Raw genomic sequence first — 16,352 nt, 5'->3', positions numbered from 1 at the left:
TTTCGTTAAAGCACCATACATTCGTGAAGGGAATTAACCTCAACAAGGAACTGAAGTAATGCCAGCTATTCTAACACCACAAAATTAACAACACTTGAAAGTTGCAAATGAATGTATCAACACTGAAATTGCTTTCCAAATGAAAGGCAACTCATCGTACATCGCTGGCACTGATCGTTAAGCCGGTGCCACAAGGTTATGGCAAAATAAAAATATACTTTCTGTGGTAAATACGGCTTGACATGATCAGTTATTTCCTACTACCTGTCGGTATAAAAACATTTGAGTAGTGTGTTCCTTAATTATGTACGTACACAACAAAATTAGCATAACTATACGCGCATGCGAAACCACAACTATATTGGATGCATTCAATTGAGAAATCCGAATTTGGATGTTTAAATCTGGACTTCGGATTTCCTAATAAAATACGAAATGCAACAAACCAAATTGAGATGGACTTCAATTAACAAATCCAACCTTTCATGGATTTGCTATTTTCAGTTTGCGGTTTTTGGGAAATCTAAAAAGGATTCGCAAAGCCGTTCTCGTGAGCAGCGGTCTTACACCGCGAGTAGCCTCTCTTTTGCTCTAAAATCCGTTGAACGAACGCGAAAACAACGAGCGCGATGTTCACTGAGCGGCGAAGCCCCGAGCCGCGAAGAGCGCAAGCACCAGCTCCATTTTTTGCGTTAATTCCACGGATTTCAGAGCAAAAGAGAGACTAGTCGCAGTATACAGCGGTCTATGATCCGCCACTTATCATTGCGTAATCTAGAATGGCAAATCCTGATTTCCTAATGGAAGCAACCCTATGTATTACATTTCTTCAATTAACAACACAAAAATAACTTGTCTAAAGAAGTGTTATTTCACACCCCTTTATTGCGAACACCGGCTGGAAAACGGGGGTGGCAATTGGCCCTTCGAAAGATACCCGTCAATCAATCTTTTACTTTTTTCAAGGCTATCGAAAGTCTCGGGCTCACAAAAAGATAGTAGTCTCAACGTCTTGTGGTCTTGAATTTACCACTTGTCACCACTAAAAAATGGGTCTCTTGCAAAGTACCGAGAGTGGCAAGGGTTGCACAGAAATTTTGAAATTGGTCATTGAATCGCCTTAATATAATCTGGGTAATGGAGTTGTTTCGAATCCTATAAGAAACATAGGATTCCCTGTATGCATGTTTTTCTTTCCAAAAATGTGTGTAATACCATATTGATTTACAACAAGGCTAAAAAACTATAAAAGCATTGAAAGAACCGAACGATTTCGACGTTTTGTCATCACCAGAGTATAATACCAGAGGGGAACATGGGGGGACCCTGAACACCGCAACACCGCAAAAACAATACACAAACACCGCATTACCGCAAGAAAATTTGATGAAACACCGTCACCGCAATATAATCAAGTTACCTTTCAATAAAAACGTATTAGGATTGGGTTTAAGATTAAATAGACAATATTTGGCCAAGTTACCTTTCCATAAAAACGTATTAGGATTGGGTTTAAGATTAAATAGACAATATTTGGCTGTATTTTGTCATAAATTCAACATATAAGGACGGATTAACGAAGATAACAGAGACAAATGTAGTTCTGCAAGTGTTAGACAAGAAACCGTAACACTGCTAATAATTTCGTTTCACCGAACACCGTAGGTTAAAAAACACAAACATCGCACACCGCAGGGTTTGAGATCACCGCAACACCGCAAGATTTAATTTAATTCACCGCAACACAGCATAAAAAAATAAGCAACACCGCAACACCGCAACACCGCAAACCCCCATGTCCCTCCTATACCACATTGCTAACGTTAAAATAATAGTATCAAGTCTTCTGCTTGCTTATTCATTTTTGTGTTCTATTATTACCAACCTGCTCGCAGGCTATTAGCAATGTTTCTAAATGTCTACATTTGGTTTTGGAAACAGGTTATTCGCTTCACTGCCATCACTGTGGTCCTAAAGATTGGTTACCATATTCACCTGCTCAATGCGAACAAGATAAAAGTGATAGAAACATGCACTGGAGGTATGAACACATTCATGACATTTCATATGATCAAAATGAGACTGATCAACAAAAAATTTGGAGAGTTTATGGTCAGAACCTGTGGTCCGTACGCGAATTGTCGAAGGGACTTATGCGCCGAATTTGGACAAAAGAGAAATGAATGCGTTTACTCTTGCTGGCAACAGGACTTATGTAATGGTGATTTCGCTGCTCCCGCTGACTTTACTGTGCACGTTGTGGACTTTAGTGGTCACGTTGGATTTCAAGTTAACTTCTCCCTACTTTTCATCACTCTTTTAACCATCTTTGCTGTGATTCGTTTGTAATGACGAGACTTAAATCAGTAACTTTGGCAAGCGCTTACTGCACAAAAAAGCATTTTACATCACCTTTAAGACTGAAAACAATCATCCTACAACGACCAGTTTTACAAAAATCCCAGGGGGGGGGGGGTACTCGAAGCATACATGACGGTGGGGTCAGACGTATTTTTTTGGGTTGAAAATTTACACTCTCGGTATTTTTTTGGGTCAAGGGATCTGTCACGTATTTTTTAGGTCTGTTCATTACCGAGGTTCATCATTACTTGCACGTGTAAGCCCTTTTGATTTAGAGCGCGCTTGATTTCATTAGCTCGGATTCTGCTCGTCTTGAATGTGACCTCCACGGGAACATTTATTATTATGCATTAGAAACTTCTGCTTAATTGAATAAATCAGTATTGAGGTATTTAAGTCTTGTATTTTTTTGGGTTGGAAATTTTGATGTCAGGTTTCCTTTTGGGGTCTAAAATTTCAGGCTTGTGTATTTTTTTGGATTTGCAATATTAAGCTCCGTCGGATCCCCCCCACCGTCTAGGCTCTTACCGATAGTGCTAGCCCTTTTTTTGGCATTATTTGGGATTCGCGAGCATTTATTTCTACATTTTATCCCAAAGAGCACAGCTAGCATTATTTTGGATTTTCGACTGATTATTTCTATAATTTTGTGTTAAAAAGCACAATCTGACTTTTTTGTGGCGTCCAAAGCCTCCCAGATGCATTTTGCCCTCATTTTAGTCACAGGAGCCGAGGAGACCTGAGGAATAGATTTGATAGGTCAGCGGTTGCCCTCTAAAAACCCGGTCCATCACACTCGTTCCAAGATGGCGTCATCCACGTTTTCATCGAGGAACAATGGACGACAGCCAGCCAAGGCAAAAAAATGAAAAAATGTTACTGAAAATCTGAAAAATGTAATATTCTATGTTTAAAAAATCGGAAAAGAGTGAGGATTTTTATGTAAACCACGAGCACTTTTTTTAAAAAAAAAAAGCATTATTTTAGCCCTTTTGGCAAAAAACGAGCACTGCTTTAAGCATTTAATGCTTTTTTTACGAGCACTATCGGTAAGAGCCCACCCCCGTCATGTATACTTCGAGTATCCCACCCCCCCCCCCCCTCCGGGTGGCCAAAAATATCCCCGCGATCAAGGGATGTGTTTGTGCTGCTATGTCTACACAAGACACAATTAACAAATAGTAAACGTCACAGCGTGCACTATTGAGTTTTATATAATAACCTAAATTCTACGCGCATTTTGATTGGTTCTTACTTATGATCTATTAGAGTACAGACGCATAGATGACGTCACGAGGTGGTGTGACTCGCGCGCGTGATCACAGTTCATAGTCCAAATCAGAGTTTTATTATATAAAACAAATAGATTCAATTTTGCCGTGGGTCTGTTCAGTTATAGATCAGAGAAGACGTCAAAATGTGGTAAGAACAACAGTTACCCACTCGCCTAGCGGCTCGTGGGCCACTTTTTTTGTTCTTACCACATTTTGACGAACAGATGCACGCGGGAGGTTGCTAAGCACGAAAGATGCGTAAGAGTCGCCCAAGGCGATAGTACTCTAGCTTCTTGAGTGCTTAGCAAACCTTCCAAGTGCATCTGTAACTCAATAGTGCACGCTGTAACGTTTACCATTTGTTTTATAGCACAACTTTTAGGAGATTTATTAAAGTTTCTTTGAGGTAAAAGTGCGCGCACTTATTTGAACAATTGCGTGTAGTGCTCGCGAGCAAACGCTGACGAAAACCTAAAAGAAAAAAAAAACAAACAAAACAAAGTTTTGAATTATTTCAAACTTGCATTACACCTTTAAGTCTTTCAGCATTATGGAGAAATGGTTTTTCTTATGTTAAGCTTTTCAAATTCATTGGAAAATCGAGAGAACAAGTAAAAACTCGTGAAGTAGTTTCACTTTCTCGTGCCATGTCGCATCAGATCAGCGCGCGCGCTCAGGTTGAAGCATACGTCAGCGTGCACCCATGGGCAAATAGTAGACGCTAAATTAACCAATCAGAACGCGCGCTTTACTTAAGTTGTGTTTTCTCTTGCATCTTAATACAGCACATCACTGTTATCGCTTATATATAACGACAAGTTATTAGCCAGAGTCATTTACTTTTATTGAGGAAAAAAAATCATCATTGCTGCGAGGAATAAAACTAAAAGTAAACAAAAAAGTATTTTAAGAACAATCAAAGTTTTAAACAGATCTTCTTTCAATAAGATAATTACTACAATTCTTTTAAAAAAGGCTGTCACTTGTAGAAACTACCTTTCACAAAATGCGACTTTTTATAATACCTTATAAATATATATACAACTTATATAACTCAGTACAAGCTCACAACAGCTGCTTCAGTACTAAAATACCCGTACGCTCAACAATATATCCCACACAGTAGATAAAACGTACAGACTATTACTAACAAAAGTAGTTTGTTAGACTTAAACCTTGATTCACCATTGCTACTTGTATACCTGGTATACGTTATTTTACACTTTATTAAAGTCAAAATTTAAGTAAATAAATTTAATTCGCGGATTTGATCTACACTTTCTACGCTTAGTGTATATTAAATATAAAATTTCCATCTTGGAAAATCTTTATTCTTGTTATTACTTGTTTCCATATATTCATTATCCCTTAGAGGATTTATGCTGATCCCTTCCCCAAAAATAAAATATATAAAACGAGTACCACAAAACATTCTATAAAACTATTACTAAGGTGAAAAAATCTGATCTTATATGTTTCGTATGTTTTAAAGCTGTTTCAACTGAGTGTCGAAAGAAATGTGTAGCCGTTTTGGGATTAGTTAACCCGTTTCTTGATTGGTCAAAACGTACGCTCGTGTCAAATCAACCGTGATTTGGTCTCGCGCGTTGTCCCAGGCTTGGCACTGCACGGTAATTGGTCCTTGCTAGAAGTTCCCATTGGCTCTTCGGGTTGAGTACGTTTTTGTTATTGCCAAGGCCAGTGGTAAATGCTTTGTTATTGATTTTTCGACACACATATGAAAGCCTGATATTTTAACCAATCGGTTTCTACGCTTGTCGATTTTTCCCTTATTGGAAACGAGAAGTGATCATACATGATACGCGTAAATATTACACAGAGAGTTTTTCAGTGACTGGTCTTAAATCATCAACTTAAATCAGAGAGTGGAAAAAAGGCGAAAGAATGGCATGGCAGTGAGAAATACAAGAGAATCTTCTGCGAAAAGCACAGAATTTCGACCATAACCACGACCCTTAACGGAGTCCTGAGTAATTACGACGAAAACATGACACTAAACTCGCTCTGTGAAAGTGAATTTTTAAGACCAGTAAATGTTCATTATTTGAAAGTTCAGTCATTAAAAAAACTCTCTTTAAGACTTTTTCATATGCTTGATACAAGACATACTTATAACGCTTCATAGAAGCTACTTGATTCGTCCGATTCAACGAGCACGCTGAAATCGAACGACTTTATCCCTGAAAAACCCACCCCTGTACCCCCAATTTTATTATCTGTGTTCAAAAGTCCCTCCGATGTGCCCCCAATTCCCTCCGTTATGTCTCTAAATCCCTCCCTCCAGCCCGAAAAGCCCTCCCTTCTTCCCCCAAATTCTACTCTTATGCCTCCTATCCCTTCCCTTGTGTTTTTAATCCCCCGAATACTCCTATTCCCTCCCTTGTACCCAAACGTTCCTCCCCTACGTCTACCAAACCCTCCCCTATATCCCAGAATCCCTCCCCTGTACCTCCAAACCCCTCTCCTGTACCCAAAGAACCCTCCCCTGTACCCCAGGATCCCTCCCCAGCACCTCCACATCCCTCCATCATGCCCCTAAATCCCTCCCCTAGTCCTGCAGATCCTGGAACATGGGACTCATCTTGTCTAAGAACTTCAGCTGATGTTATTCCAGAGTTAGCAAGCTGTGTGTTCATCTCCACACCTTCTGGAATCTCCTCCACTGGATCATATCCAAGAATTTGCGCAACATCCATAACGAACTCATATGTGAATTGTTTTCCACGCACTTTCTCTAAGATTGATTTCCCGTAGTAATATCGTAGACCACGGGCCAGTTTTTCGAAATTCATGGTTGGTTTTTTCTTATGTTCTCCCCACAGCCTCGCTAGTTTATCCGGCTGCAAGATCCGAAATTCGTATTTTCGGTCTCTGGTCCATTCCACAAGGCGCTCGCCGGGGGATGAAACGAGCAGCGAAAGAATTAACTGCCATAGTTGAATTGGACCGTGGCCTGAAAGTTAAAAATTAAATACAAGGTTAATTCAACGAGTAAGATATTATTCAGTCAGAGACACAAGCTACTTGGAAATGAATAATAATTTAGAGAAAAATCCAAACGAACCAGGTTCAGTCGACAAGTAAGCCAAAACAAGAAAACAACAGATATCGGTTTGTGATACAAAAACTTTATAAACCACAGTTCTTTATCTTAAATATCTTAATTTGCTTGCTGCCTAAGTCAAATTTTGCGAAAACTCATTCACCCATTAATCATTCGCCAGCTTTCCCTTTGTCAACACAGTACGATCTGTAATTTTGAACCATAAATTTTGAAGACTGAAATTATTTCACATCGTGTTACCGTCCAAGTAACCGTAGTGTCTCTAATTTGCTCCACGTTCAAAATGGCAGCAGCCTGCGAACGCAGAGCAAAATTTCCCCTGTTGTTTGGCTCCGCCGGAAATAACAGGCGTGAAATCATGAACAGGCGAACCACCCTTTTTCTGTGTTTGGACACTGAGAACGCTTTTCATTCGTGTGGAAAAACCCGTTAAAATTTCCTGGCAAATGGGACAGTATAATTTTTTTTGACAAACACTATGGTACGGGACGAGTGTGTACCGTTGAATACTTTCCAGTGGAAAGGACCGTTCCATTTAATTTCTCTACGGGATACCCGCGAATTTCATCCAGGAGCATAATGTATATAGTGCTAGTGCGAAAACAAAACAAAACAAACAAAAAAAAAAAGTTACAATGATATTCCGAGCATTTCGGATAAATTAAAAAAAAATTAAAAAAATTCCTTTTTTTTTCCAAAAAAATCCATGTGGGAAGGACAGGTTTCTTCGTACAAATGGAAAGCGTTTTAGAACTTTGGCCACGACCTTTGCAGCACACACAACACACTCAGCAGTTTTTTTTTTAGTGAATAATAACGTACCATCATACATAATCTTTGGTTTGGGTCCCCGATTTCGTCTTTGTCTTGGAGGCGTATACGGCACAACCTGATTTTCTGTAGCTCCTGGAAAAAATACAAATGTTTGGGTTATTAATAATTTATTCGTCAAGAATCGGTTTAGTTTCAACAACATAATGAAGATATCGGTTCTACTTGCCTATTTCCAAGGTAGGTAAAACTTGTTGATTACTCCAAGTTGCATCTAGAAAGTAATCCGGAAACTTGGTTTTCCACCTGGTGAATTCTATAACAACAACAACAAAAAAAAAACGATTAACGTCAAAATGATTTTACAATCTTTTTAACTCTCAGATTTTTCGCAACTTAATTGTTTACTTACAGGTTTGAATGAAAACTCGCTCAAAACTAAAAGATTGACATGTCATGCCGATTTTTGTAGATAAATTTCAAATGAAGTTAAAACGTTTGGTGGAATTTGCTGAAACGAAGATGATGATGATGATGATGATGATGATGATGATGATGGTGATGATTAACGGTTTAAAGTTTGCGCGAGCAGATTTCGCACCCCGATAATGAGCGATGTGCATTCAACTCGGATGCACCTCAGCTCGTTGGCTATTCGTCATTTCATAGAAAACTCGGGCTCGTAGTCGAATATTAGGGACCCTTATGGCGGAGTACGAGTACGAGATCGAATACGAGTACGACTTTCGAATTACAATCCAGTTTCATGTCCAGAGCCTTCACCCCTCCCTGTTGCGGACCAGTTAAAAGGAGACTATCGGTACGAGATTGGGGTAAATTATGATAATCGAAAGTATGAGTACTACCTTATTATAGGAAATAAACGCGTCATGAAATTAACGCGAATTTCAAAAATTCGCGTTAATTTAAGTCGCGTTAATTTTTGTTAACGTTAATTTCCGCACCGTTAATTAAGTGGAGCGTTAATTTCCATGACCTTAATTTCCATTATTTTGGCCCCAATTTCTCGTTACAGTCCAGCCGTTCTTGACTCAAAGGAAAAATCATTATCTTATCACGGTGGACATCTGCCGCTATCACTGATACTACAAAGAACGCTCGAAGTGGGAAAAGTACCATGAACATTGTTTGCGTTTAAGATTATACGCCAACAAGTGTTTAAATAAACTTGTTCCTGTTGTGTACGTCGCGTTAATTTCCTTCATTTTGAAATATTACCCTCTCTTTCGCGTTAATTTCCGTTATTGGGAAGTAATTTTTCCTTCAATTCGCGTTAATTTAAGTCGCGTTAATTTCCAACACCTTAATTAACACAAGCGTTAATTTCCTATAATAACGTAGGTTTGAAAAATCGTACTCGTACCCACATCTGAGGGTCGCTATTGAAAATTCAAAACTGACTGTATGTAAAGCACGTTTAAAAGTGAATGGAAATAGCCTGACATACCTCCGCCTGGTGCTTGGTCACGTGTCAGTCTTGAACATGTCCTGTTTAGAAGTTCTAACAAACAAAATAAAAGAGCTCATCTAAGTAAGCACCAAAACAATCCTTAGTAATAACTACACTTTTTTTTTTCTAAAAAATTTTCTTTGAGAATTTGCATACACTCTTTTTATTTTATAAGAATCTAGTTTATAAGAATATCGAGGCTGAAATTTGCGTATTTTTAAGGATATTTTAAGAATAAACCCAAGGCTGAGATTTTGATAAGAATATAGTTTTTAGTTGAAATCAAATCAGGTATTTTCATTTCCGTCACTTTATCTCTGTGAGGAATGCTTTGTTTAAAGCCAAATTGGCCAGGCTGCAACGAAAAGCAATGGATACAGATTTGGACACCAAACACTTCTAATTGATTACCCAATACTTGCTAAAACGGAAATTTCAAACGGTATTTTCTAAGAATGTTCATAAGAATATTTTCAGCCTAAAATAGGCAAAAAAATAAGAATATTCAGCCTGGGTCGGAAAACCGTATTCTTATAAAAAAAACGAGTGTAGTTACTGAAACTTACAATTGCAAGTTCTGAGAACAGAAATGATATTATTACGTATTTTTGCATGCATGATCAGTTACTGTGATATATTATTTTTATATTTTACCTGTTTCAAAATCGAGGACACCCAGAAAATTATTAGTTGCGTTATTCACCGGATCTTTAATTTCATTCAAGGAGGTCATGCCATTATAAACTGAAATTGAATTAAAGCGAATTATTTTAATAAAAAACTGTCTAAGCACAAACGTCCATAGGTTATGGCGGACGTATCTTTGCTTTTTTTGGCTCTATTTCATAACATAAACGTCAAAACACAGATGCTTCCTCTTTGCATAACGTGAAGCTGATACAACAGGAATTTTGGGAGAATTTGAACTAATCGACATAATATCAAAGCTGGAATGCCTGCGGCTTGGATATATCAACTTTCGAATTCTTTCAATGAAAATCGCTTGACATGTTGAATTTGAATTAGGCTATGTCGCAAGCAGCTATTCATGGGAATAGACATGACGATGCGAAAAAACCGAAAAACGATTAAAAATAAAGCAAACGCCATTGTCAATTTCTTCTAGAATATCACAATATTAAGATTACATCAGCCTTTATCGATCCGTTTCGACTTAAGTGTCGTACGCCCCGTAAAAAGACAATAACATCAGTAAATATTAGCTCCTCGTGTGAGGAGATTGTTGTCAATAGTTTTTATTTAGGAGGAGTGGTATTTTATTGAAACATCTGATGTAAGCTTACTGCACAAGAGAAAAATATGGAAATATGGGATATCACTAGCGGGTGCAACTTGAAGAGTAATACGCTATGCTAGCTGAAACGAACAAAGCGTACGAAATATTCTGTCCTTATCATAGAAGCGATTCAATCATTTACCTGTTTCAGTGTCATTTGGAGGGCTTTCGTGAGAACCCATTTGTGCATCCCATATCGGCTGGGAATAATCGTTTCTAGGATCTTGTGCGTACGGGTAGCATTGCGATAGCTCAACCTGCGAAAGGAGAAGAACGAAGAATGAAGGTCTAGAGATTTTAAAAATAGGTCCTAAAACGCAAATCGTCCTTTAAATTAATATTTGCATAATAATTTTAGCCCTGCTAATATTCATGTCACGCAGACAAGTTCCGTATCTAAAGCACACTTTGAGAGGTCCTGAAGGTCTGATTTAGTTGTCGCGTGAAGTTATCGAGAGGTACAAAGTTAGTCTACTGGTTAAAATAATAAACGGTGTTCTAGATACAAGATCTAACCGAATAAATTGATAATATGCCTACTTGAGTGCGTACGTGATCGTTGTTTGCATCGTAACTCCGGTTAAATAGTATACAATGACATTTCGGAAAGTTTGCAAATAAAAATTACTTGTGAACATTCCGGATTTAAACTAAGACTTGGTGTTCCCCACAGAAAAATAACAAACTTACCGTAGGAAAGCGGACATTAGAGAAGTCCATCATTAGTCATCTTACGCGTTCGGAAATAATTTCATCAGCGCGATTTTCGCGTGACTTTATACGTGCACTGGACACGTTGAAATGACGTCAACAAACGTCATTGACGTGACCTGTTTTCTTCGACCGAGAACATTCTTTTATGCGTTGAGAGTTGTTTAAGGTGGGCGTAATTTACGTTCTATTTTTAGCCCGGCCTTAGTAGTTCCGTTGCTAATTCAGAAATAACTTGTGTCGGCATATAATTTATGGATTTAAGTGCCATTTATCACGTGTTGTGAATATTGAGGTCTATTGACAAAAGGCTTTTTGTCACGGTCACCGATTTTAAGTGACCCTGGTGCACGTGGTGGAAATTATACAGTACGTTACAGCCTGCACGTAGAACATTGATTACAAACCTGGTATTATATATAGTAAAAGGTATTGAAAGATGAACGATAGCAAAACATATACAAGTTGGGTGAAATCCGTACAGCATAAAATAACAGTGAAAGCACTCTAAGAGGGCATGTGGTTACTGTCTGCACTAATTAAAAATAGAATTTATTACAATTTATTTAAGCTTCATGAATAATCTAATTTACATAACTTAGCATATATTTTTGGCCAAGTAGCGTCGCAGAATTTCGAATATATTTTTTTCCTATGTTGTCCCAAAGATCCTTTTCTGCAAAATATAACGATCTCTTTATACTCAGAGATAAAATTCAGACATTGATTCCAAGCAACAAGCAAGGTTTTATAGAACGCATGAAGTAAATATAAATAACACGTCGTGTATGCCACATTTAAATTTGCGGGGGGGGGGGGGGAAGTTGGGTAATAAACTTGTCACGCATTCTACCGAAATTTGTAGCGATCGGACGAAGAATAATTTTTTGGTAATTTTTCATTGCCATTTAAAGGGCAGTACGGGAAAGAGTTTTATGGCCAGAAGTTATTAGGTAAATCCTCGTGCCGTTTCAGGTACGCTTTCGTTCTTCCTTCGTGCTTCGGAAAGTGTTACTTTGAAGCAATTTATCCACGTGCGAAGAATCACTGATGTTCCAACTACGTTCGGGCAGCGGTTCATCAAAGCAGTCGATTGTCGATCGTAGACAGTTCGAAAGCGCCATAATGATTGTGAAAGTGGCTTTTTTCAATCGGAAACCTAACAATTCATCACCGTATCCTTCTAAAGAATAGTATTGTAATCGTAAAAAGCTTAAGCTACCTGGAGCATTTGAGAAATCCTCGTGCCGTTTCGGTACGCTGTCGTTCTTACTTCGTGTTTCGGAAAATCTTACTGACACTTACACTTACTTGGTAACCACAAAAAGTAATGCGATAAGAATTAAAAAATTGCCTCAAACTCTCTTTTAATAGTTTTTAATATATTTTAATGTAAATAGCTTTTAATGTAATGTAAATGTTTTAATGTAAATATATTTTAATGTAAATAGCTTTTAATTTTTTTTTTAAATCTTGTAATATATATAGCGTTTATACATTTACACGTAATTCAGTCCAAGGACTGCAAAGTGTAATATTTTTTTAATAAACGATACCAGAGCGAACGAATTAAATCATAAGAAACCAACAGTTTGTCACATAAGTAGCAATCATTGAATATAAGGCAAATTGAGCGAGTTGAACCAAGACTTCTATATATTTTTTAATAGTGCAAGTTAAAAAAAGGTAAAACTCCAAATTTATCAATTTCCTTTTTAAATTAATGTTGACTTTTTATAAAATCGTCCGGATTGTTCTGATCGTCTTGTTAAACAGTTTTGAGTGATCCGTTCTGATCGGTACGATAGGCAATGAATTCTCATCCCGAGATAACCCAGGGCACTCTGGAATATAATTAGATCGCCCAAATTGTTGAACAGTTGCCAGCGAGAACAAAAGAGGATCGTCTCTATCGTCGGGTCGTATAGATCGTACGGTACGTAATGTTTACAAGTGATCGTCCTGATCGCTTGGCTATTTTGATACCGGCCTTAACTGATCTAAATTGTTAATTTCCCGTTTTGTTCACTTGTTAACTTAACAGGTCAACCGCAGTGCTTCGAGAGTGGAAGCAAAACAAATGTGTATCAGTAGTTTAAAAATTAAATTGCTAAATAATTATGTAGACTTTACATGCCCAATGACCGCCTCTCGTCTGTTAGACCTAATCAGTAAGCGATATAAACATCTGCCCAGTACGCAGTTGGCGTTATGTGGTGCTCACAAAGAAGACACAATGAGCTCTGACGTAAACAATTTATTAACTGAAACCCACAACAGAGGACACCCTGAACTAAGCACGTTTGTGCCGGACAAGAAACAAATACACACAAAGCAAATCAGAACAAATACACACGCACTCAAAGCTGGAGCGACAATAACAGACACATCTTTACTAATCGTGCGCTCTGAGCTATTTTTGGCATATGGGTATACGTATACACGGGACACGTGCTCTGCATTTATACAAAATAAACGCCATTTTTATGCTGGAATATGGTAAATTCTGTTAAGGCGGGGGGTAAATGTGAATTTGAGTGAAATTTTAGGAGGTTTAAAGAAAAGAAAGGAGAAAGGAAATTGTTTTTGGAACACCATCAGACAGTTGACACCCACGCAAGAGCATTTCAGGTTGTCGGGGGGACTAACTGGTGTCCGTCTGCCAATTTTAAAATCACATTAAATCTCCAATATTTCTTATTTCTCTAAATTATACTAATCCTTTGAGAAAAATTATCTTTTCCCAAAAAATTCCCAACAATCACCCAGAAATTCACAAAACACCGCAAAAACATAGATTTGTGAAATGAGCAAAGAGTTTTTCAGAGATTGCTTGAAACGCTAGCGAGATATTCGCATTAAAACTCACTTTAAACGGTGGAAAAAAGGCTTTCACGTGAACCCCCGCCTTAAGCGACAGCCTCGGATATTCGAAAAATTGGTCGTAAATAGAGCTGGTCTACTTTACAGGAGCGAGCCTTCGTTTGGGACCAATTCACATGGCTGATCGCTTACTAGTGAGAGCTTTTACAACAGTTCATATTCACGATAGTCGCCAAGATGGTTTACATGTTATAATGCAAACAGTCCACGTTGTCTGGCAGCGGGCAAATATTGAAATAAGGTCGTTCTCGACTCGCGAAAATAGACTTGTCTATAATAGTGAAGTATCTCCGCCTAAATCACATTTTAGAGCCAAGTTATGGAATAATGATTTCATTTTAAATTTGTAATAGTTAGTCGATAACTTGACTTGTTAACTGCAGAAGCCGTTTTCATTTTATGAAAGCAGCGAAATTGCTTAAAACCAGAGGTCCATAACCACCAATCCGGGTAAAACAAAGAACATTTTCTCCACATTATTGAAACCAATGAAAGCTTCGACTTCCGGATTTTGATTTTTAAATCCGGATTTCAAATTTTCTAATAAAACAGGAAATCTATAAAAACGCGTTCTTGGATTTTATGGTTTTGCCTTTGTTGTGTTTCTTTGGGAAATCCGAAAAAGAATTCGCAAATTTGTTTTCGTGACCAGCGGTTTATGGTACGCCAATTGTGCGCGCGCAATCTAATAGGAAGCTTTAGCAAACCACGAGGGCAACAGCAACGAGAACCTCGCTAAAAAAAAACTCCTAACCAGCTGGGTGTCTCCCCCCCCACTCCCCCCCCCCCTTCCCTAAGAGCGAGAGAAGGGAGACTCATTGTCGTCCCCAGAGCCGCTTGTCCCGCTTAGCCGGCGGAGCCTGGGGCACGAGGAACACGTGGCCCTGGGGACACATGATTTGATTGGCTAGATCTTCACCAACAAAGGAAATTTAAATTTGGCAAATCTAATGAACCGTTTTAAAATCCATATGTTTTAAAGGATTTTACTACGGTTGATTTGATTGGCTAGATTTAAATTATCTTTGTTAAAAATCTAGCCAATCAAATAAACCGTAGTAAAATTAAATCATGCTCTGGTGGGCGGGGAGAGAGAGACTCTGGAAACGAGGTTGCACGTTGATCTGTTGTCACTCTTGGGGTCGGAGAGAGTGAGACTCTGGAACGAGGTTGTCTTAACAAAGGGATAATAGAGAGCAACAGCTCTGCACTTGCGTCTTCTGCCTAACCCTGATCCTCTGCAAAACGACAACGTGAAATGACCAAATTTTGCCTATTTTTGAGAACGCAAACCATGAACGTCAGTTTTTTTTCGCGTTCAAACTCGAACGCATTCTCCAGTGCTGTTTGGTTCGCGAGTCTGGTTTACGACCACACGGTTGACGGCTCATCATGACCGCTGCTCACGAGAGGAGACTGGACCGGAGGCCCTGTTAGGGGTTCTAATACACTCTAGTATATTTATTTGAGCTTTCTTAATTTAAAATCGGTTATTCAATTGTGTATACAGAGTCTTAAAAGCGACAGTAGTCGTTTTTTTACATACTTCGCTAATCGAACAATGTAGTCTGAAAGAGTCTTCTTGAATGAGCTTTTACAAAGCCCTCGCATATCTCGTCTAACTCGAACCTTTCAGAGTAATGCATAGCAATAACAGCGAGATCTGAGAAGCGCTCTTCAGACATTGTTGATCTGGAGCAGGTCATGATTTTTTCATGAGCGAAAAGAACCGCTCAGCTTTCGCACTAGTTACTGATATTAAGGTGCATGCAATAAGGAGAGGAAGATGGATGTTTGGAAAAGCATCCTCGTCACCCATAGGTGGCGGAGCAGGGGGCAGGGAGTAGGCATAAATAGATTGTGCTCGGCAACTTTTGAGCAACTTTTAGCGTTTTGAGCAACTTTTTGTTGTACCAGCAACCTAGGGCAACTTTTGCCTTTCTTGGCAACTTTTGAGCAACAAATTGATATAAAACCGATCCAAACCATAAAAGGTCGTTTCATTTCGAAGGATTTTTATCTTTTTTTAATTTTTAATTTTAAGTTTTTTAAATTTTTTTATCTATTATTTAAGTTATGTTGAGTTAAAAGGGTATATTGATTACAACAAAGTATTTATATTTCTCATATAACAATGGTTTTTTGGCCTCTTTTAATGATTGTAAGAATATTTAACGAAAATGTTTAAATGGCATCAAACAATCAAACACGTTTTGAGTATTTATCTAAAACAAAACGACTCTAGAGAGCAACTTGTCTAAATTTTGGTGGCAACTTTTTGATGTTTGAGCAACTTTAGAGCAACTTTTGGGTAAATTATGAAGCAACTTTTCCTGAATTTACAAGCACAATCTATTCATGCCTAGCAGGGAGGCTGTAACCCCCTTCCCCCCAAACAAAAAATTTGGGGATTCAGCGCGCCCCCTACATTTCAGTGACGAAAGTATCGCTAGCTACGCACAGTATAAAAAAGATATTCAGTTGCGTGATCTTTGCAAA

At 38.3% G+C, this 16,352-nt stretch overlaps 1 protein-coding gene across 1 annotated transcript; it reads right to left on the bottom strand.

Annotated features, from left to right (window-relative positions):
• Window positions 1–5,986: 5,986 nt before the first annotated feature.
• Window positions 5,987–12,236, bottom strand: LOC144664158 (uncharacterized). The gene is made up of 7 exons (XM_078525272.1): window positions 10,950–12,236; window positions 10,402–10,516; window positions 9,617–9,706; window positions 8,960–9,013; window positions 7,721–7,807; window positions 7,543–7,626; window positions 5,987–6,609 (listed from the first exon to the last, which is right to left on the bottom strand). The coding sequence occupies exons 1-7, from the start codon at window positions 10,980–10,982 to the stop codon at window positions 5,987–5,989; spliced, it is 1,086 nt and encodes a 361-aa protein (XP_078381398.1). The 5' UTR covers window positions 10,983–12,236.
• Between the last annotated feature and the right edge of the window lie 4,116 nt (window positions 12,237–16,352).

The sequence above is a fragment of the Oculina patagonica genome, chromosome 8 (assembly GCF_052425735.1).
Source record: "Oculina patagonica isolate OP01 chromosome 8, crgOcupat, whole genome shotgun sequence".
Taxonomy (NCBI): Eukaryota; Metazoa; Cnidaria; class Anthozoa; order Scleractinia; family Oculinidae; genus Oculina; species Oculina patagonica.
This window is presented reverse-complemented; position numbering and strand designations above follow the sequence as displayed.

What these genes read in the sequence shown, in the direction of transcription:
- LOC144664158 (XM_078525272.1), bottom strand. Translation starts at nt 10,982, where the DNA reads ATGATGGACTTCTCTAATGTCCGCTTTCCTACG. An exon ending in TGTCCTCGATTTTGAAACAG is followed by an intron (nt 9,014 to 9,616) that starts GTAAAATATAAA and finishes TTTGTTTGTTAG; the next exon opens with AACTTCTAAACAGGACATGT. An exon ending in TTTACCTACCTTGGAAATAG is followed by an intron (nt 7,627 to 7,720) that starts GCAAGTAGAACC and finishes TATTTTTTCCAG; the next exon opens with GAGCTACAGAAAATCAGGTT.